The sequence below is a fragment of the Lemur catta genome, chromosome 11 (genome assembly GCF_020740605.2).
Source record: "Lemur catta isolate mLemCat1 chromosome 11, mLemCat1.pri, whole genome shotgun sequence".
In the NCBI taxonomy this organism is placed as follows: Eukaryota; Metazoa; Chordata; class Mammalia; order Primates; family Lemuridae; genus Lemur; species Lemur catta.
The window spans coordinates 36,661,095-36,684,628 of record NC_059138.1 but is presented as its reverse complement, the minus strand read 5'-3'; the positions used below and the strand labels follow the sequence as shown (position 1 = coordinate 36,684,628).

Sequence of the window (23,534 nt, the reverse complement as noted above, 5' to 3'; positions counted from 1 at the left end):
CACATGCCTGTAGTCCCAAGCTACTCAGGAGGCTGAGGCAGAAGGATTGCTTAAGCACAGGAGTTTGAGGTTGCTGTGAGCTAGGCTGACGCCAGGGCAAAAGAGCAAACTGTCTCCAAAAAAAAAAAAAAAAAGAGGGAAAATGAATATAGAACACAGATGCTAAAGCAATGCATGGAAGTAACAGATGTCAAATCAAATCAAATGATACATGCTTAACATTTTATCAAATCTAAAATAAGTGAATCTTCTTTCAGTAAATTTTCATAACTTGATGCATCATAAAAGGCTGACAAAACTTCTGACTTATAGATTAAATTATATAAGATACAAATTGAAAGCTCTTTTTAATTCTAATTCTTTAGATATTAGCATCAGTTGACACTAATAATATTATTTTGAACCTGATTTGCATCTATCTGAAGTTTAGCTGATAAGCTAAGCATGATTTTTTTTTTAAAAAAAGCACTTCCTAGGTGAAAACTATCTTCTTTTATATCCCCAAATTGGTAAAAAAAAGTCTGACCACATCAGCACTGTATTTAAAGAAACAGGGAGGTATGAGAGAAAGGTTGAGCTTTCTCCAATCCCCAAACAACAATAATCTCTCAGCAACTGAAAGAATCTTGAAAACCACTTAGTAATACAGAACTATACATTGTAACAAAAGCAAGGATAACTTTGATTCATAAATGTCTTAAGTTCGCTCTTATCTTGAGCCAAGAAAAAAAGTCCTTTGTTGTGAATATACCTAAAAACTTGTTTATAAAGCCGCATGTATAGAGGAAAAGTCTTTTAAAAGATCTCAGTAAAATAATCACCAAATAACATGGTACATTTACATAGTATCGATCCTCACAGTATTATTCAGAGCTGTTATTGTAACTAGGCAGATATAACACACGGCTACGCATACTTTATTTGGAATTCTGTACCGTGAAAACATTTCTGTAAGAGGTCAATATAATAATCTTTTATTGATCTAGGAACTCTGGCACTGAAAGCGTGAATAACCCAAGGTAATGATGTCGTCACCAAGGGACGACAAGAATAGAACCCAAATCCCTTGACTCCCAAGCTTGTGTTTTCCACTAATTGTGCTCCTTTCTACTCATCTGAGAGCATCAAGTGTAAAGGGTTGGAGAAGGGAGTGGACACAAATGAGCCAAGTCTGCGAGGTGGAGACTGCACCGAAGGTCCTAAGGAATCGCCCTTTGGCACTTTCCTTTTGTTTTGGCTGAAGAAGATGAAAGCAGCAGCAACCACAAACCCCTGGGACCAAGAACTGGAACTAGGTACCGCCTGTTGTGGTAACTCTCTCTTCCTCATTGTAGGCCTTTCCTTTTCAACCCCTCCCTTCCGGCCAAGCCCTGGCGCTCTCTTCGCCTCCCTCGGTTTCTAGCTCCCGTCTTCGGCCCCACTCTGCACGGTGCAGCCAGGTGTCCCATGAGGCGGCGGCCGCGCCGCACTCGCCCTCCAGCTGGCCCTTGCGTCCAGTCCTTAGGAGAGATGCTCCAAGGGTTCGTAGCACCACAAGCGTTTTCTCTAGAAAGTGAGTGGTGGCCAAGCATTATGTTTCAACTGTTAGAAACTTAAGAGAGGGGAACGGAGGCATATACCAGGTCTGCTCTGCGTGAGTCTAGGAAGCTCCGTCACGACAAAGCAAAATTTAGACAATAAGCATAGAGCCTGTGTCTCTAGCTGGGGGCTTCACAAACCTCCCCCATCCCCTGGGCAACCTCCCACTGGAGGACGCCTTCCAGAGCGCGCGTGTTTACGCTTTTCCTAGACCGGGCGGAAGAGAAGCGCGCTGCAGGACCCCGGGGGATTCCAAACCGTTACTCCGCCCGCAGGGGTGGGGCCAGCGCAACGGCCGAGCCTGCGCAGTGGGCTTGGCCGGCTCCAGGGCCCCGGCGCACTACAAGTCCCAGAAGGCATCGCTCCGCGGGGCGGGCGGCCCTTACCTGCTGCGAGCTTATTCCCTCGGCTTCCTATGGTCTCCCGCTCTCCCCCTCCCCCGCCGGTGTCCTTTCTCTTGAAGCACATGAGAAGCCTCAGCAACCTTAACACCGAAGCTCTTCGCTTACTCGCTCTTTCTGCCTCTGCCCGAACTATGCCTGACTCCCTTACTGGGGTGGGATAGCGGAAAAGAAGGAAGCCTTTGCAGGCCAAGGCTGGGGCAACCTGGTTGCACTTCCGCCTCCCGGGCTCCGGAAAGCATCGCGCACGCGCTTGCTGCGATTCCAGCGCGGTTGACTTCCGCTCCCACTGTGCTCTGCGAGCCGAATCATGGATCATACTGGTAAGGAGGCGGAGGCAGTGGGGGTCCCGGTTCCATGCCCCCTTGGCCGGTCTGGGACTGGTCGCCCGGCGGGCAAAAGGAATTATGCTCGCTCTGCAACACTGGGCTGTGGCAGTGAGAAAGAAATCTCCCAGAGCCCTTCCTGTACCCGGCAGGGGCCTGCTGCTTCCCGGCCTACCCTCCGGTGCGGTACCCACCTCCTCGGTGCCGGCAAGAGCCGCTGCTTCGCTGGTTCTGTTCGCTTCGAGCCGGGACGGTGGGCGGCGCAGGCCTCGTGGGAACGGGAGAGCTTCGGCTCTTTTTTTCTCTACCCTGCTGCTCTGCCCTACGTTATGGGGACTGGCGGGTAGATTCCACTCTCCGAGTTGGGGAAATCTCGTTACGCTGGAAGTGGATGGGCGAGAGTGGGTTGGAGACTGCTGTCTCAGTCAGCTTTGGGCGGGTGCTGCAGTGGTCACCTCTTGTCGTTGTCTCTCTCCGGTTCTTCATGGACTAGAGGTGAGAGAAGAGAGTCGGATATAGTTTTGGGGACCAAACTCAGAGCAACTGTTCTACCTAAGCCCGAAGCATGCCCCGCGCTTCGGCCGTGGTCCTTACTCATCATCATTTGGGGGTATTTACAAAGGAAGAAGAGCTTAAAATCAAGACATTCTCAGCCCTTTCTTCAAGTAAGAGTGGCTCCACCCTTTGTTTTGTACTTTTGGCTTTTGCTTCCATGTGGTTCTTGGATATTGAATGAGTGCACTTGGAGTTAAAAAGTGCGCCGGCTGCTATATCGACCGCATCACAAGTAGAGAAAAAGGCTTTTTTCTTAAGTGTTGATGGCGATGTCCTCATTTATCAAATATCTCCTTAATTACATAATGACGTGTGTGGGCTTGTATGTATATGTATGTGTATGTGTATAGATATGATTGTGCCAGATACCTACAGATACGTGTAGGCTTGGAAATGGAATGGTAAACAAGACGGACTGAGTCTCTGACCTGATGAACCTTACATTCTGTTGGGGAAGACAGGCAATAAACAGGTTTTTTTAAAAAACTAAGTATTTACAGATTATGATGAATGCTTTGAAGAAAATAGTGCTGAGAGACTAATAGGAAATTTCAGAAAGGGTGGTCAGGGAAGGTCTTTCTGGAAAGGTAACGTTTAAGATGAGATCTTTTGGATAAGAAGAATCCAGCCATGGGTTCAAGCACGAGGTAAAGCATTTCCAGCTAGTACAAAGGCACTGAGGTAGGAAAATGTAGAGGACAGTCACCTGTGGCCTTGTTACAGCCAGAGGGTAAGAGCCCTAAAGTGAGATTGGGAAGGAAGGCAGCTGTCACGTGGTTCACGACATTGAAAGCCGTGCTAAAAATTTGAATTTTAATTTAAGTGAATATGAAGTCATTGAACAGAAGTAGAAGAGGAACATAATCTCTTTAAAAAATATAATAGGCTTTTCTGTGGAGAATGGTGGAAGAGAGGGAAGCAAGAATAATGGTAAATAGCCAATTTAGGAGGTGATTGCAGTAGACTGTTGGGGAGGCTTGGTTTAGTGAAAATGAAGGAATGGGAAGATTCAGTAAGTATTTTGGTATTAAAACTCATTTTACTGATGGATTGGTTTGGAGGTATGTGAGAGAAAGGAGAAATGCCTGGGTCTCTGGTTTGAGCAGCTGGGCAGTGCTCCTTACTGAGTTGGGGAAAACTAGGAAGAAAGCAGTCTTTTTTGGTAGAGGTGGGACACAAGAATTTGGGAACGAGAGTTTGGTTTTGGACTGCTGAGTATGAGAGATGTATTGAGTCAAAAGAGGGGAGATGTCAAGTGGAGATCAGAGGAAAGATCTGGACAGAAAATACGTATTTGGGAGTTAGTATCTCATAGCTGATATTTTAAAGCATGAGGATGGATGTGATCACTTAAGAAGAGTGAGTACAGAGAAAAGGGCCTAGAACCAGGCTGTAAGGAACTCCAGTGTTTGGAAATCTTACAGTGTTGAAACTCTGGGGTCTTGATGTTAGAGTAGCAAACATTCAACTCTAGGAAAATATTTCTCATTTGAGTCTGTTACTGGAATTGGGAGTCAAGTCCCTGCCACTGGTGGGTAGAGGCTGTTATGTTAGGAAATCATAATATGGGTGGGCATGTAAAGATTATTTATCTTCTTTCTCAAAGTTAAAAAGTTGCCTAAGAAAGTAAGTCATCCTAACGTGAAAATATTCACTAATGAGCTAACCAGTTAAAAAAAAATAGTTCCCATTCGTTCCCATTCATATCCCTTATCCCCACCATAAGCTAGTGCTTAGCACTAGCTGCTTATCTGTTCTTTGAATTTCTTTGTGAGTCAGTCTCCTTAATGTTTCATATCAGAAGACAGTATCAAATACTGTGCATTGATTATGAGGTAAAATTAGAAAATTGGCAAAAGATTCAGGTTTTCATGAAATTCATAAACATGAATTTGATAACTATTGGAATCACAAATAAAGCCTTTGACAAATGAGGAAATGCCAGTTAGCTAGTTAATTGAAGACATCATGTCAAGTTACGCATCTCCAAAGAATTATTTTAGTATCAAAAGATTAAGGAGTCCTTGGGAAAATTGATGAAACCCTTGAACATTAGGCAAATATGACCCATTTTGTGATCATGCTGAAAAATTCAAATGTAAAATGAAGATGTTCTAATAGAATTTTTCGAGAAAAACTACTCCAAGAAACTCCTGGTTAATGTTAGAGTCATTCTAAGAATTAGCACTTTTCTAACTGCGACCTAAACTTTGTAAAATATTTCTTGGTTCGTTTTATATAAGATAAAATCCTAAATAAATATTTTTAAAAACTATGAGTGTTACTCTTTTTTTAATGTGAATTCACCTTGAATTAGCACTTGTCATTAGCACTTTCTGTGTAATATCCAAGAACTTTCTGTTGTTATGGGCTTTATGTTTTGTTACTATATTCAAAAGGAAATTGTGCTATGTGATCTGCTTCTTAATTATGAAACAAAAAAAAAGGCAAAAAAGCCCCAAACAAAATCAGAATGTTACCACTATTAAATGCTGTACTCCATGAACTTGCAATTGGTGGGCCAAATAGCAAAGTAATAAGGAGCAGCAGTCTCTTGAAAGTGATAGGCTGGCCAAGCAACAGTAGAGACCTCAAGGCTTCTGGGTGGTGTAAAAAGGGCTTACAGTAAGGAAGTGTAGGTATTTTCATCATTCAAAGGAAAAATTATTAAAAGTCCTTGTAATATCTGAAGGACAGCATTGAACTGTTAACTATCTACAACAACTTTTACTTCATTGAAAAGTCAGGAATACTTTTTAAGCAAGACAAAAAGTCATTCTGTCATATCTATCTTTTTGCCGTTGCATTGATTGGAAGTGCTTTTACATAAATAAGCAACTACAATGAAAGCAGTTGAAATACATTAATCAACTTGTTGGTCCATTTAATGAAATGTTGAAAGTCGATCAAGTTGAGTTTATCCTAACTCAAGATTTTAGCTATCCATGTAATCCCTTCTCCATGATTTTTTTTTTTTGAGGATTAGCTGTTATAAAAGTAGAAGGTAGACTGAAAGATATTTAAAGTAATCATTAAGGACCCATTTTGAATTTTGTTTTATATATTGTTCAGAAAAAGTGAAAATTAATGTGAATTTAATGTGTAATCCTAGTAGCCTTGGAGGTATTAGGGCTTAGCTTACTACTTCAAAATTTGACTTTACTGAATTTAATGTGGACAGTCTGGCTATGAATCTTGATTGTAGTATTTCCTGCAGGGCAGTCACACAGCTGCCTTCAATAACTTGTCATGTCTAAAACATTACAATTTTTGAAAAATTCTGTTGTTTGCATTTTCTATTTCAGAGCATTTTCCCTTTTGCCTTTAGTAGGTAAAGCTAATTATTTTCTGTGTTCATATATTTGAAAAAAGGTAACTCTTAAGCTTTATGTAGAGTCAGTTCTTTGAAATAATGTTCCTATTCCTCATGGGACAGGAGTTAATTTATCTCATAGATACAATAATAAGCAAAGGTACTAGAAGGTGTCAGTTGTTTAGACCTACGTGAAGCACAGAAACTATGTATCCTCCTAAATTGTAATTTTCCATTACAATGCTGACTAAGAATAACTCAGTCACGTGTGTGTCTCTAGAAATGTTATAGCACAAATACACTATTGCATGTTTCCACTACTAAATGTTATAGTAATTTTTGCTATATTCCTGAATGCTTTTTAGAATAACTGTTTTACAATTAAGAGAACAATCACTTTGCTTAAACCTAACTTCATTTTCAAATGCATTATTTAATTTTGCCTTCATCAGTGTTAGCTTTGTGCTTTCAGTTTTATTGGTTGTGCTAATATAAGTTAAACTTAGTAAATTTATTGAGTGTTTACTTTGCATACTTTAGAAATGGAGATAAGGATGGTTTTGTTTCTTTTTTTTTTTTTTAATCTCTTGTAGTTACTTCAAAACAGTGGTTCTTATCTTGGGTTCATGAATGGTTTTATGTTTCTGTAAACTCCTCTGGAATTCTATGGGAAATTTTTTTGTTCACTTTTCTAGGGAGAGGTTCTATAACTTTTATCAATTTCTTAAAGGGTTCCATGTCTCAAAAAGGGTTAAAAAGTATTGCTTTAATGGTTTATCCAAAATAGAGAAAATGAGCCATTAAACTTACGTCAATAAGATATTTAAAATCAGAACTCAGATCTTTAACTCTTGATAATGTTGAGTATGTTGTTTAGTACCTGTGGCAGAATAATCTTCAAAAAGAAAAACTAAAGTTACAACTTTTTTCCTAACATAGACAATGAGTTGCAAGGCACTAATAGTTCTGGATCGTTGGGTGGTCTTGATGTTCGCAGACGAATTCCTATAAAGCTCATCTCCAAACAAGCTAACAAAGCCAAACCTGCACCTCGAACTCAAAGGACTATAAACAGGATGCCTGCAAAGGCTCCACCTGGCGATGAAGGTAATTTATTTAAACTAATAGCTCCAACAGTCTTTCTGTTTTTCTGATTGCACCAAATTGTCTATATAATCTTATTTACTTGTAGCTATCTCTTTTTTTTAACTTACATACTCTTTTCATTCTTCAGCTTTTTTTTTTTTTATTTCTTTTGGCATGTTGTACTTTTCTCTTCCTTTATAAATATTTTGGATTTTTTAATTTATTTTTTCCTTCGAGGCAAAGTCTCGCTTTGTCCCTCTGGCTAGAATGCAGTTGTGTCATCATAGCTCCCTGCAACCTCAAACTTCTGGGCTCAAGTAGTCCTCCTGTCTCAGCCTCCCAAAGTGCTGGGATTACAGGCTTGAGCCACCACACTCAACTGGGTTTTGTTTCTTTTGTTATTGAAAGTAACACTGCTTATTGTTTAGAAAATAATCTAAACAGTATTGCAAAAAGCATAACATTAAAAGTAAAATTTGCCCCTTCCCCCAACAATCCATGTTTCCAAAGATAGTCTCTGTTAAGATATTTTATACAGAAGTATTAATTTTTTGTACATAATTCCCTTTTGTATGTAATATGCATTTGAAATTTTGTCTTACCAGTACTTAAAAATGTACCTCATTAAAAAAAATAGGTTTAGATATTTCATTCATGGATATACCATTATTTAGAAATTTTTCTAGTTGTTATGAACAATGTTACAGTAAATGTACATACAGTTTTTAGTATGTATACTTTGTAGAATTTATAACTTTGCACAAATTTGGACATTTTAAAACTTGATAGATATTGATTGTACATTTTAGAATTTGATACTGTCAAATTGCTCTTCAAAAAAGGTATATTAATTTATATGTCCACACACTAATATGGAGTACTACTATTAGTGACCTTTTACAAATTTTGTTTTGATATAAATTTGTTTAATTATAAGTGAGTTTGTGTATCTTCTCATAGTATTGGTCATTTCTTTTGCCTAGAATCTTTTTGATCATATCATTTCTCCATTTTTCTGTTTGGTTGTCTTTCTCTTGATTTTTATGAGTTCTTTGTAAATTGATAAAATTGGCTTTTTGTTATAAATTGTATATGTTCCCCATTTATCTTTTGAATTTTGTATATAAAACTTTTATTGTACAGAAGTTTGAAGATTCAATATAGTCAGATATCCAGTCTTTGCTCTTATGACTTTGGGATTTTATGACATTCTTAGAAAGGCTTCACTTTTCCATTAGTATAAAACAGTTTTTTCATCTTCCCTTTCAGTATAGGTCAGCAAGCTATGGCTTGTGGGCCAAATCTGGCTCTCTTTTTATAAATAAAATTTTACTGGAACGTGGCCATGCCTATTCATTTAAGTATTGTATGTGGCTTTCACACTTTCATGGCAGAGTTTAGTCATTGTGATTCAGACCATATAGCCCACAAAGCCTAAAATATTTACTGTCTGACCTTTTACAGAAAAAGTTTGCTGGTACTATTTTGGAACATTTATGGGTATATATTTGGTTATTAAGAAAAATAAAAAATGGAGTCTGGCTTTATTTTTTCTTCAAAACAGCTAGCCATTGTCCCAACCATTGAATAGGAGTTCCACTACTATCATATGTGAATTAAAATTCTAAAAGTATTTGTGTGTATTTCTAGATTTTCTATTCTATTCCAGCAATTTGTCTATTATTTTTTTTTAGAATCAGACTGCTTTAACATGCCTTATATTATGGTTTCTTTTATTGTGGTGTTTCTCTTCCCATCTAAACAAGTATGTTTGAAGTCAAAGTGCTATAAATTGTAGTAGGAACAACCTAGGGTCACTGCTGCACTCTCTGTAATTTAGGCTCCCCACCTCTCGGCTTTTTTAAAAAACTGCACAGTAATGTACAGATACATTCTTATTGTAATAATACAAACAATGCAAAAAAGCCAAAATCCTCTTCTATCCTTTTCCTGTGAGGTATTCTCTCTCCCTGCCCCTAAGCCCACAGCCCTTTCTAGACAGAACACTACTGTTACTATTTTCTCTCTTAATAGAGCAAACTGAAGCTAAAGATAATTACTGGTTACTTTAGAGTCACCTATTTGAAGTTAAAAAAAATTGTTTTTTTCCTAGGCATTAATCAAAATGTTGAATTTGGGGCACCAGTATGGTATCTATACAAATATATATAGTTTAATGATGAGAGTGCAGTTTGAACTACTCTGAAAAATGATAATGTCCTCCTGATTTCTTTGGCTGTTGATCTCAATAATTTTCTGGGTTTGAAAAATTGATTTTCCCTATTTTGAATTTTAGATCACACTAGCTTTTATAAGGTATAAATGGAACATATAGGAGCCTACGGACACTTGGGTGTAACTTATAAGAGTACCCTGACTTTGAACTACTTGTGTAGTTACTTTGAATTACATGTGTATTGGAGATAAGTAAATAGCAGTACACTAGAGTGTCTTTCAGCTTCAAAAAATTCTTGCATCCTTATTTGTGAGTGTGTCTGTGTGTGTGTCTCTGTGTATAGGTGCTGTAATTTAGCCATGTGGGTAAAAGTTAAAACCTGTGTGCTTGGCTACTCTGTTTACCAGATCTAGGGCCAAAAGAGTCGTGAGAAGCCTGGCACCTTGGAGGGGATATATTTGTCTTCTCAGCTTTACTTTAGGTAATTGGATTCTACCTAGAATTCCCATCAGACTGTTCATTGGTTTTCTGTTCTTTTGTATGAGATGAGAAGATTGGCATCAGCTTTTTAATTAGGCCAGAGAAACTGAGCCTATCTGACCTTCATATTATCTTAAGTTTATTGATATATGCAGTGTAGGAGAGGGTACCTAAGAAGATAAGATACAGCTTTTTCTGCTTGGGTGATTAACTGGGGAGAGGTTTTAATTGACAGGATAAAATATGAATATGTTGAGTGTTTCTAAAATCACACACAATCAGAAGAGGATATCTGATTTACTAAGTCATAAGAAGAAAATCTACAGAATGCTTTATGTTTTTCTTATATTCATTTGGCAATAAAATCATTCTCTTGCAAAATGATACCACTTTTGTAGATAGACTAGAATAAATGATAATCAATATCTTAAAAATTATACAACAAGCATGATGATGATAATCAGTAAAATTTTATACTGGAGATAGTCTGATGAATTGATAAGAGTACTTGAATAGGCATCAAGATATCTGAGTTCTTGACTTTGTCACTAATCTAATCTGTTGAGTTATTATGAGTCTCTATATAGTAATATTCTCGATTATGAAGTAAAAGATTTGGACTAGATCACAAGATCACTTCTAGTTGGTGTTTTAAATTAGCATTAATTATCTTGTTCTTAGAAGAGCATTAAAAGGCATTAGATAGGCTTTTCAGTGAATAGGCCTATTTTGCCATTTACATGTATTTCCAAAATGAAATTTGAGATTTGAGAAGTTAATGAGTAACATTTTCTTTTTTTAGAAGGATTTGATTATAATGAAGAAGAACGATATGACTGTAAAGGGGGCGAACTGTTTGGAAATCAGCGAAGATTTCCTGGACACCTTTTTTGGGACTTTCAGGTATAACTTAAAATGAAAAATTTTATTAGGACAATAAAATATTTTAAGTATTAAATATTTTAAGTATTCAATACTTAAAATGTTTTATTGGAGCAATGCAAGATACATAAAGAATGTCTGGAATGAACTTTCATTACAGCTATGATTTTTAGCACACACATTTGTTTATTAATGCTCTATTTCCAAAAATAATTCAAAGTAATTTTCAGTAAAATCAATAACCATTAACACTGTTTATGAAGAAAAATAAATTGATGGTAGTACAGCTATAATGGTGGGGAATATGTGGGGATTATACCAAGAAACCTCTATTTCTTACTGTTTTAACTTTTATAAAACACTAATTTGTGTAAATTATAGACACAATCTTTAGAATTGCTTAAGAAGGGAATTTTAATTATATCATTTCAACAGATTAACATCTTAGGTGAAAAAGATGATACACCAGTTCATTTCTGTGACAAATGTGGATTGCCTATTAAAATCTATGGGCGAATGGTAAGTCTAATTAAATAAAATATTGTTTTTGTAAATGTAAGCATTTGCATAGTGGTAGGATTCTGAAATTTAACTACATAGGTTTATCATTGTGTAATTACTAAGTTTGTGACATTTTAAATAGGTATGAAATATTTGAGGGAAGTATTGGAATACTATGAATTTAATATTATCTTGACAAATTCTTGAATTCTTATAAAATATCACTTTATTAAGGGCACCAATTTCTGAAAACTAAATAATTTCTTTGGGCTATTTGATACCAGCTAGTCTACATTTATTCTAGTTTATTAAGGAAAATTTTTTTTCCTAATAGAACAGAATAAAATCAGTTATTCATTTCCGATGGCCATAATTTTTGTATAAAACTAAATAAATAATACTTATAATTTCTGAAAATTGAATTCTAATCATTAAAAAAAATTTTACAACCCTAACTGTAATTTTATAATAATTTTAATATGTCCTTGCTCAAGAAAAAGTAGTTTTGTATTTGTGTTTGAAAAAAATTGATTTTAATATGTTAGTGATAGCAGAGGGCGTTGATTGTGCACGGTTGCTTTGCTGTATATCATAGCAAAGTAATAATGGGCTGTGAGTTTAAAAATGTGTTTTTAGCATCATTTCACTCTGTCCTTCTGATTCATTTTTAGGTTTTTATGAGTTTATTAACTTAAGACTATCAGGGGAAAATACTACTTATATTAAATGTAGGAGATACTTGATATTTTATTGCTTTGGAATAGTTTCAGGAGAAACAGGATAAGATAAAACATAGTTACAGTGTTCTTCAGGAGCTTTTAAACTGCAGGGACTATGAGTGGCAATTTATAAGGTTTACACCTCTGGAAAGTATAAGCACATATGCATGTATACATTTATTGGGAAAAAGGCATAACATTCTCAGAAAGCTTTGTGATTGAAAGAAGTTATTACTTTTATATAATTAGTATTTAATAAATGTTCATTTTAACTAAATAGTTCTCAAGTGCCTTCTACGTCACTAAGCTTACTGGTTTTTTTTTTTTATGGAAATAATTTGTTTTAGTATACTTAACTGTAATGTCTTTGTTTACAGATTCCATGCAAGCATGTTTTTTGCTATGACTGTGCTATTTTACATGAAAAAAAAGGAGATAAAATGTGTCCAGGGTAAGATAAGATCATCATCATATTTTTAAATGGTAAAGTTTGTAGAATAATGATTTATAAATTAGGTTAAAGATTAGAGGGTGATGTAAGCCAGGCAGGAAATCAAATGTGTAGGCATGGCCAATCTTTCTCTGTGAGCCAGGAGATGATTTTAGCCTTTTTTTTTTTTAAATATAACGGCTACGTAGCCACTATCATTCAGTTCAAATTGGCCAAAGGGAAGAAATCTATTTGCTGTCATAGAATTAGTGTACATGGAAAACAGTTCTTTGTTTTTTTTTTTTGATGGGACACTAGAGAAAGTAGTAGTGTGGTGTGTTGATTGAGAACAAAGACTATAGGATTGGAATTTCAGGGTACAAATCCCTGTTCTGCTATTTATTAGCTATGTGACATGAGCTGTTTTTTTATTTGTAAAATGAGGCTGTTAGTACCTACCTCCTTGGATTATAGATAGATAGATAGTAGCCAGTATATAGTAAGCATTATTTAAGTATAAACTCTTATTTATTACCTTCACATCTGCTCATTTTGTCTTGAGTATATCTTAGAACGCCATCATGACATAGACTCAGACAAGTTATAAAGAGCTAGATCCATTTTGGGATGGTTTTGAAGAAACCAGAATAAATTGAGAATTTTTATTATCAGTTAAAAAAGAAAGGCTTAAGAAAGGCTGTGAGAGAAACTTCTTTGGAACAGACGTAGGGTTCTTAGATTCCTTATAACCCTGTGCTTGAAACTACCCAAGATTATAGTTATTAGTTGATAACAAAGCTATGGACAGTTGTAAGGGATGATTTCCTTTTACAGTATGGGGAAATTGACATCACTGAGAGAGAAAGGGATGATATATTGACAACTCAAGGACAACTAATTCTTTTGGCATGTTTTTATTAGGTTTTTAAAGTAACCAATTATAAAATCTGTACTGTGAGTTTAAAGAATATTTCATCTATAGAATTATAATTCAGAAAAGTTAGGAAATCAGAAATATATATCACTTATTTTTTGGGTGTTTTCTCTCATGCCTAATTTTCCAACATGGTATACATTCACTTTATATAGTAAATTTGGTTGCTTCAATGGAATAAAGGATTTCAGATGTGATGAAACATTATGTAGAGAACTTGAAAAGTTTTCTTTTTTATGTAAGTGTTCTAATATTAATGTTTAAAAGGAATTTGTTTTCAAAGTACTAAATGTAACTCTAGTAAGCACCTTGCTTTGTGTGGTCCTTAGCTATTTTAGGACAGAAGCCTATCTGGATTAACACCCAGATCAGGAAGTGAAGAAATGGCAACCAAAGTTAATGTAAATATTTTTATACTACTGCTTTTAAGCATCACCCAAAAGAAAGTGCCTTACATTCTGTTAATGTGAAGATGTTTCTGAATTTACAGTGAATTAGAAGCAAATCATGAGAAGTGTGGCACATGGCCAATGAAGGGAAGCATAGTAGTATGAATAAGGAGTGCCAGCCGTATAACAAGAATGAAAAATAGGCACAACTCAAAATCAAGAATATAGGCCAGGAGCGGTGGCTCACGCCTGTAATCCTAACACTCCAGGAGGCCGAGGTGAGAGGATCATTTGAGGTCAGGAGTTCGAGACCAGCCTGGGCAAGAGCAAGACCCCATCTCTACTGAAAAATAGAAAAAATTAGCTGGGCGTGGTGGCGCATGCCTATGGTCCCAACTACTAGGGAGGCTGAGGTGGGAGGATTGCTTGAGCCCAGGAGTTCAAGGTTGTGGTGAGCTATGATCATGCCACTGCACTCAACCCAGGGTGACAGAGCGAGACTCTATCTCAAAAAACAAAAAACCCCAACAATATAGAGCCATTTAATATAGTGCAAATGACCTCACACACATAGCCAGTGATAATAGCCTATATATATACACATATGTAGTACTTAACTATAGTGACTAAATATTGGCACTTTCATTGTTTCGTTTGATCTTAAGAATACTCTCTTAAGTAAGGCAAACAGATAAAAAAAACGTTGTGAATTAGGTAGAGTGGATATTTTAACCACATTTTACAAGGGACGAAACAGACTTGAAAACAGTTAAGTGACTACTACAAATTACAGAGCTAATAAGATCCCAGATCTTTGTATTCCTAGTTCAGTCCTCTTTACACTATGTCAAGAAGACTTTAAAGGCAAGAATGGATTAAATATAGTGAAATGAAGAATAGCTATAGTTTTCATCCTGAATCATTAAGAAAATGTTAAGTTAAATTTAGTGCTCACAATTTAGAAAGGCGAGAAAGTACTCCTTCATAGTAGTAAATTGTCTTGACAATTCAACAAACCCCTTCCTTAAGAGACTCTAGATAGTCAAGGTTTGAATTTAAATTGCTTATGTTGTTTAAGAACTCTGATGATTAGGCTGATCTTACTCATTGTGGTAGTCCTTGCAGCATCTAGTGTCTTCCACTTGATAGTATTTGCTAAACAAATACTTACTGCTTAATAATACTATACAAGCTTGAATTCCATGATTATAAGTAATCCTTTGGTTTGTCCTTGTTGGATTTTTTTGCAACTGCATACAAAGCATAGAATTGTTTGAGAAAATTAGATAAATTCTAGGTCTTGGGAGGAATAAGGTCTCTTCTTAAAACATAAGTCTGATATTAAGGGTTTGGAGGTTGACAGAAATAGTGATACTTAATGGCCAATGGACAACAAGGTAGGGAAAATTACAGGTTCACACAGAGTAATTTTTAATTGTGACCTTTTGCTATAATTATGTAACAATTTTTGAGATATTTTTGAAAATCAGTGCATTATTTTTATATCTTTTTTTTTAGTAAATCAAAATTTTTTTCCTTTCTAATTTAGCTGTAGTGATCCTGTGCAGCGAATTGAGCAGTGTACACGAGGTTCTCTCTTCATGTGTAGCATTGTTCAAGGGTGCAAGAGAACGTACTTGTCTCAGAGAGATTTACAGGCTCATATCAACCATCGCCACATGAGAGCTGAAAAACCTGTTACCTGTGCTTCGCTGGAAAATGTTCATCCTCCTATTGCCCCACCACCAGCTGAAATCCCTGACCGTTTTATCATGCCACCAGACAAGCATCATATGAGCCATATTCCGCCAAAGCAGCACATCATGATGCCACCACCTCCTTTGCAACATGTGCCACATGAGCACTATAATCAGCCACATGAGGATATTCGTGCTCCTCCAGCAGAATTGTCTATGGCTCCACCTCCACCTCGTTCGGTCAGTCAGGAAACCTTTCGTATTTCAACAAGAAAACACAGCAATTTAATAACTGTCCCTATTCAGGATGACTCAAATTCAGGTGCTAGAGAACCACCACCTCCTGCCCCAGCACCTGCTCACCATCATCCTGAATATCAGGGTCAACCAGTGGTATCGCACCCTCATCATATTATGCCTCCACAGCAACATTATGCACCACCCCCACCTCCTCCACCACCAATAAGCCATCCAATGCCACATCCTCCCCAGGCTGCAGGTACTCCTCACTTGGTATATAGCCAAGCTCCACCTCCACCAATGACCTCTGCTCCACCACCAATAACCCCTCCCCCTGGACATATTATTGCCCAGATGCCACCTTATATGAATCATCCTCCTCCAGGACCTCCCCCACCTCAACATGGTGGTCCACCTGTAACTGCACCCCCTCCTCACCATTATAATCCTAACTCTTTACCCCAGTTCACTGAAGATCAAGGAACTCTGAGCCCTCCATTTACACAACCAGGGGGAATGAGTCCTGGTATATGGCCTGTACCAAGAGGGCCACCTCCTCCTCCACGAATGCAGGGTCCGCCTTCTCAAACCCCACTTCCTGGACCACATCATCCAGATCAGACAAGATATAGACCGTATTACCAATGATAATAGTGTTTTGAACTGAAGATATGATGAGGAAAAAAACTTATGTATAGTCAATCTTTTAATTAAGCTTTGACTTTTGGAAAGGAAAAGTACCTCTTACTGAGGTGGCTATAAAACATATAGGGTCTTGTCTCTTAAAATGCTTTTAAATCTTGACTTTAGGATTGATTTCAAGTACTATACTGTAGTGCAGATAAGTGGCTCAGTTGAGCACAGCTATATTTTAACACCTTTGTTCCCCTAGTGTGGTAAATTGACCCAGAGGTGACCATTTGTAAAAAATTTGAAAAATAATTTCATTGTTCCACTTTCAAAAGTATTGCTTTTGTTAAACCCAATGTTTAGTTTTTCTTGTGATACATTTTGTTAACCTGTGTAAAAGGATTAAATTTCAATATGGTTGTAAAAATACTATTTTTATGTGAATTTAAGTGCAGCCACATACTGTTTTTTAAAACCATATGTTTTACCACTAATTTTCCCAAAGTTACAATAAAATCCTAAAAGTAAAAATCTACTAGAATTTGCTATAAGGCAGACTGTTAAATGATAGAGAATTATTTCACATTTTAGGCACTGAAATTTTGAGGTATAATAAGTATATAATGCACTTCACTTGGATGCCTTTTCATTTTTAGGCAGCCTCAGGAGCACCAAAATACATTGGAATTCCAGTACTGAGATATATTTATGTTTGTAATGTTAAAAGGCATTACTAATTATTTGGAAAAATACTGCCAAAGTAATCAACTCTACAGGCTTCAAGCTGGTGGGGGGATGCTGTTACTCGTTAATGCTTTTTTACTAAATGGTTGGAATCACATGATACACCACACATATTAAGCTTAAATAACATTATTTTATAGAACTGTTTAAATGGTGTTATTTAGATAAAATGTGTTCTGTTCATTGTCTTAAACTAAATATTTAGGGCTGAATAGGCTTTATATAATTCCTCATTTCATGGTAGAGTTTGATCCTGTGTTTAAGTGGGCTCTTGTTTATTGAATTTTAAACTGCAGTTTGATGCTGTGGAGGAATTTGAATAATGTATTAATGAAGGACATACTCCTGTAATCACAAACTTCCATTTGCTCAGGTTTCATTGCCGTGTGATAGGATTTTTCCTCTAACTTGAAATTTTAAAACTGTTATTTCCTATTCCTTTTGTTGGTAAAGTAGTCTGAACTTGGAACATTTTAGTATGGAGTCAACAGCAAAGACTACCAGATAATTTTGTATTGGACAAGAGAAAAGCAATGGCTAAATTGTGAATTTCAGTGCTTTATACGGTGCCTTTCGAGTCAGCTTTTGCATTATAGGGGCTTATTACAGTCCAACTAAGATGACCACTTACAGTTTATACAGAACTCGTATGTATAAATCAACCTTCGTAGGATATTATTCTATATCCTTTGAATTAATCCCTGTGAAATTTTCCTCCCCCCTAAAATGGTGCATAATATAAACATGACGTGTAGTATGCAGATATCATTTATTAGATAGTTTGTAGTGTATAAATTTAGAACATACTTCTTTTTGACAAAGGGTGAACTGATTGCTAATTTACCATTTTATTCTGTCAGGTATAGGCAAAACAAATTCCCATCTTGGATGATCAGATGCAAAATCATTTCTGAACTTAGAGCAGAAGTTAGAAATAATATAAATGGCCATTTCAACCTTGACTGGCCAAAAATAACTAATATAATTTTTTCTTTTAAGCAAGTGACTTTTTTTACACTTAGTTTGAAAGTTCAGTGTTAATGCAATATTTCTAGTGAGAAATGCTTGTTATTAAAAGCATGGGAGTGAAATAGTGTGAAATGTTGGTGGTGAGTGCGTCTATCATATTACTGTAGGTACTTGGACTGGTGGAAACTTGATTCTTTTTCAAGCCCCTATTTAGGAGCTGTTAAAATATTACTGATAAAAATCCAAGCCATTGTTTCATGTAATAAGAAAATAACCAAATTTACTTTAAAGCTTCTCAACTATTTATGAAGAGCTCTCATGCTTTTACTGAAATTCACTAGAGTTGAATGTGGTAAGAAACCACTTAGCCTACGTATTGGACAAAAAAAGTCAGTATCATGATAAACTTTCATGTTAAGAGAAATCTTGTAGGCTTTTAAAAAATGATTTATTTTCAGTTAGCTGTAAGAAATACTTGTTATGCAGGGAGGCAGATAGGATGAATGTCTTGTAGCAGACAATTTTAAAAGGGTGTTAGACTTGAATTGATCAATTATAATTGTTTGAATGAGGGTGGGTGGGTAGAAGGATAACAAAATTACTGTTAGTGTTTCTTTCCTTAAGGAAAAAGATGTGAATCCCAGCCTTATTTCAGGGAAGCCTTTGAAGCTATGATGGACATAAATCTAAATTAAATGTATGTATGTTTCATTATATTGCTCTTAAGACTACTGAGGTGGCAGTTTAATTCTTAAAAACAATAAAATGGAAGCATAACTACTATTTTGCCTAGATGAATTTTTACCTAATGATGACACATTTGTGAGAATGCAGAATTTTCCATGTTTGTGTTGATGCCACATTCTATGGTAAAATTAAGTTCACTTTTTTAAAGATTAAGACCAGCAAATTGAATGTTATATTTCTTCAGTAGCATGTTTGTTTAGAGTGTAATGTAGTATTTTGGGGAAAGATCCATTGCAAAGACCATAAGAAACTATATCCATTTTGCCCTGTAAAAACCACTTGCTCAAAATTACTGTATAAATGCTAATGAGATAACCACTGAAATATAAATGGAAAAGATACTTGAACATTTTTTTAAGTTCATAATAAGTGACTACTTACTGTATGAACTGCTTTAGACTTTGTTCTGACTAATATATTGGAAGAGTATCTTTCATAAATCTTTGTGGAAAAGGTTCCCGGTTCCAGGTTTCATAAATTTTTTGAAAATGCCCTATATTATAAGTACATGAAAAAAATGCATGAGTACCAAAACAAAGACATTTCTCTATTAGGTTAGCCATCAAACTAATATACTGATGCTAAATGAAGTTTGACATAACCCACTCATATTGTAAACATACTATATTCTGATTGAAGTGGATTATTTATCTTCACTGGTTTGTAACTAATTTGTTCAATTATGGCCTAGAAACCAAGTTTACTTATTCTATATATGCACAACCTCATAAAGCAGTATCTGTTATACTAGACTGAAGTGAAGGGGTAAGCCAGGCAAAATACTTGGTAGTGATACTAATAAAAAGTGACTTGGAATTTCAAACACCTTGTTTTGATTCATGACCCTTCAGTTTTCCATCATTGAGGGAAAAAGTTTTAAGGTGGAATTTTTAAAATAACACTTTTAGTGTTAAAGTTTATTTTTCCCATGTCCTCTGTCTTTAAAAATTGTGAATTTTTAGGCACTATGGAATCGCAGGATTGAAATGAACAATTATAAGTTACGGATTTAGTTCTCACACATGGGTAGGACCATCTTTTTTTTTTTAATCCATTCATTTAAAATTGTTAGGTTATTTTATTCTATGACCTAAGAAATTCCAGTTTATTCTTAGTAGTTGTAAACACCAACTTTCATACTGCATTTAAGCCTCTTTCCTATTACTCTGCCTTTATAATTGTTCTCTATTCAGATTGAAAAATCCTGCTCCCTTTCACTTTTCTTCCTGTTACATTCAAAACCTTTCATTACTATTTTGTTTTTAAATTTGTACTCATTTTCAATTACATATTAAATCTTGTGGGAAAAATTGTAATATTACAATAAAGGTAAAGATCCACTTGACGACTCTCCCAATGAAGAGTTTCCTCCTTGGAGGTAAGTGCTGTTATGTCTTTGGTGTGTATAGCAAGTCGCTTTAGTTACAGATCTGATAACTAAATAGACTCTATTTGCTGGTAAGCATCCTCATCCATGCTAAGTGTAGTATTTCATGACCTATATGCAGTAATTATATACTGAGTATCATGTGGGATGTAAAGATTCATTCAAGCATTTATATGCTAGAGACAGTTCTGAGCATTTGAGATGCACCAGTTTTTAGAGACAGATGATCCATAAACATTAAATTATATACAATGTTAGAAGTGTGATAAAATCCTATGGAAAAAAGGAAAAGTAAGGATAATTGAGGTCATGGTAAGTTTACAATTTTAAATAAAATGGGCATGGTAGAACTCACTGAAAAGATGACATTTCAGCAAAGGTAGGAAGTAGATGAAAGCCATGTAGATAATGTGGGGCAGCACTTTCCAAGCAGAGGGCACAGTCTCAAAGGCCTTAGAGTGGGATTGTGCCCGGCATATATGAGGAATAGCAGGGATACTGGAGTGGAACGAATGAAAGAAGAATAGTGAGAGGTTAGAGGCCTTCTAGGCCACGGACTTTGACCTTACTCTGATGGGCTTGGGAAGCCATTGTGTTCTGAGCAAAGGAATGGAATATGGCTCTTTGTAAAAGGATTATTCTGGCTGTGTGTTGAAAAGAGACTAGGGAGGCAAAGATGGAAGCAGAGAGACCAGGAAGAAGAGTGTTTTAATAATGTACACAAGAGATGGTGATAACATTATAGGTATCAAGAAGTGGTAAGTGGGCGACTTGTGGAAGGATATGTATATATTGTGTGAAATATATACTTACAAAACTAAACACCTATTATATGTTAGATACAGGTATATAATAACAAAATAGATATGGTTCCTGCCCTCTAGGAGCTTACACTCTAACTTATCTAGAAATTGTTCTTTATAGTCATCCCTAAATTTTCGTCAAAAAATTTTCTTATATTTTTCAAAGTATGGTGGCCAGGAAAAAAAAATTTATGTTTAAAAATATATTACCAAAATACATAACCGTAATGAGAGGGAAATATTAAATGTATTTAATTCTGAGCATTAATAATATATTTCCTAATAGCTGTTCTGGATATATTTTATTGCACAATGCTAAATTAGTGACTTTGGGACAAATCTGTAGAATGTACCTATATTATTCCTGAGTTTAGTCTTTAGACAGGTCTTAATTTCTTTTAGGAGATAATGTTTCCTAATTAATTAAAAGCCTGGGCTCTGGAGTTAAGACTGTCTAGACAGATTTTGGCTCTACTACCTGTAACTATATAACTGACTAGTTACTTACCTTTTGGGGGCTATTTTGAGAATTAAATGGTTGTATATTTTAAAGGTAGAGTCAATAGGATTTCCTGACATTTTTCAGCTTGAGCAGCTTGAAGAATGGAGTTGTCATTAACTGAGATGGAAAAGATCAGTTGATCAGTTTTGACATGTTGAAATGCAGACGGAGATGCCAGAAAAATGGTTTAAATATCCCTCTTCTCTATTCTTGTTTATGCAGTGTAGGGTCAGACTTGCATTTAAAACATTTCATTTTATGTTTCTAAGTGGTAAGTTACAGTGTTTAGATAAGAATATGTAGCAAATGCTTAATTATTATAAAATGATTTTAAAGATAAACTGCTGAACATGTATTAGGTTCAGCCTTTCTTAATTTTAGTGATATATTTGTCTCTTCCCAAGTTGTTCTGTCTCCCAGTTGCATCCTCTTCCATATATTTGTCTCTTCTCAAGTTGTTCTGTCTCCCAGTTGCATCCTCTTCCCTTCAATCCTGGTTTGGTTTATATGGCCTCTTGACCTCTTCCTAGGTCAGGGATCAGAGCTTTGTACTAGTCAATTTCAAATATTTGCTCTGAGGCAGGGAAGTAGAGGCTTGGCCCCACGTATTCCCATTATTCAAAGCATATCCACCTTAAAGGCCTAAGAGAAACGAAAACTATGGATGGGGATAAGTGAACCTTCAAGATGTTAAGGTTGAGTGTATTGTGATGTGGGCACAAGAATTGGAATGCTTGTACCTTTTTTCTGTTTTTGTTTGTTTGGATTTTTTTTTTTTTGTGTGTGTTGGTAAGAAGAACGCCGAGGGCACCTTTGGTTGGGAAGATGCAGACATCTGTGACACTCCTATATAAAGCATTTGCTTCACCCTCAAGCCAAATGATCAATTAAATAGGCTCCTGTTTTCAATTCCTACTGCCTACCCTCTATAAAAGAAAAGCTCTTAACCTGAGATTTATGAGGCATCATATATAAATGTATGTATGTATGTATACGTATTTTTTTTCTTCTAAAGTCCACCAGGTGCATGAGACTATGAGGTGTTCATGACTCAAAAAGCTTAAAGACTGCTATAAAGAGTGTTGATATTCTAGTTTTTAAGATTGGCTGTGTAAATAACCTTTATTTTACCTTTCTGTATTTGATTTTAAGTCCAATAGACAAGGCCTGTCAGTAAAGACACTAACAAAGGATCTAAAACAATTGGGACAGCTTTTCCCATTGACAAAGTGGTTTGATGTTTAATAGAGGACACTGAATCCTTTTCTGTTGGTGCTGATGTTTAATTTCCATTACACAAATAAATACAATTTTCACCAAGAACAATGTTAGTGAAAAAAAAAATCAGGGCGCTGAATCTCATTCTCCAGCTAAATTGAACCCTAGAGCCCTGTTATTCTGCTCTGTGAGTTACAAGGACCAGCAGTGAATAAACAACCATCTGTGTTCTTTCCTCCCAGTGAGACCAGGAAGAATTGGCTACCCATCATGGTTTCTCTTTACTTTTCACCTTCTTTGCCTTGTTGTATAGCTCCCATTAGCTTATGCAGTTTTCATACTAAATCTGTATAGTTACAGGTATTACATAAGAAGGATTGTGTTTAAATCTGGATAGGAGGTTGGATGCTTTAAAAAGCTTGATTGGTAATCGTAAAATCTGGGCAAAGAAGCCCTGTTACGGGGGTTTTATTACAAGATTCTCATGTCGCAGGTTTCCAGCCAGACCACTATAAAGGAGGGGGACCCACAGCAAGTATGTTTCAGAAAGCTAACAAGAAATTTAACAAAACAAGACACATCCACTGTACAACTGAATTTTAAAAAAACGAGATGTATTAGTATGACCTGTATAAATTAAGAGGTTCAAAACAGTGGTGTCAGTACAGTGTAAAACATGCACGAAGGCAGTGCCCTGGATGGAAATCTGTCAGTGCTGCATATACATATAAACAAAATAATTTTCTTCCTTTGATAAATCTATAAGATATAAAATTAAGAATATTTACATAATTTCAAACTAGATATGAAAAATATACAATGCTAGA

The 23,534-nt window shown here is 35.9% G+C and overlaps 1 protein-coding gene and 1 long non-coding RNA gene across 5 annotated transcripts; one reads left to right on the top strand and one right to left on the bottom strand.

Moving 5' to 3' along the window:
- Window positions 1-896: 896 nt before the first annotated feature.
- Window positions 897-2,193, bottom strand: LOC123647716. Its single transcript, XR_006738318.1, has 2 exons — window positions 1,965-2,193; window positions 897-1,545 (listed from the first exon to the last, which is right to left on the bottom strand). It is a non-coding gene; the product is annotated as an uncharacterized LOC123647716 (long non-coding RNA).
- Window positions 1,950-18,833, top strand: CBLL1 (Cbl proto-oncogene like 1). Of its 4 annotated transcripts, none has more exons than XM_045565441.1 (6): window positions 1,950-2,302; window positions 7,113-7,280; window positions 10,721-10,818; window positions 11,233-11,316; window positions 12,395-12,468; window positions 15,320-18,833. In XM_045565441.1, exons 1-6 carry the CDS (start codon window positions 2,290-2,292, stop codon window positions 16,353-16,355), a joined length of 1,473 nt encoding a protein of 490 aa, XP_045421397.1. In that variant the 5' UTR covers window positions 1,950-2,289; the 3' UTR covers window positions 16,356-18,833. The 4 variants fall into 4 exon arrangements, with proteins under 4 accessions (XP_045421397.1, XP_045421396.1, XP_045421395.1 ...); XM_045565440.1 differs by having other exon boundaries at window positions 1,951-2,302; window positions 10,718-10,818; XM_045565439.1 differs by lacking the exon at window positions 1,950-2,302 and adding an exon at window positions 2,843-2,970.
- Window positions 18,834-23,534: the final 4,701 nt, after the last annotated feature.

Bases quoted from the DNA above. Each gene is read 5' to 3' on its own strand.
- CBLL1 (XM_045565438.1), top strand. From the start codon at position 2,871: ATGCCCCGCGCTTCGGCCGTGGTCCTTACTCATCATCATTTGGGGGTA. The intron at 7,281-10,717 runs GTAATTTATTTA...TTCTTTTTTTAG, and splicing joins GGCTCCACCTGGCGATGAAG to AAGGATTTGATTATAATGAA. The intron at 12,469-15,319 runs GTAAGATAAGAT...TTTCTAATTTAG, and splicing joins GGAGATAAAATGTGTCCAGG to CTGTAGTGATCCTGTGCAGC.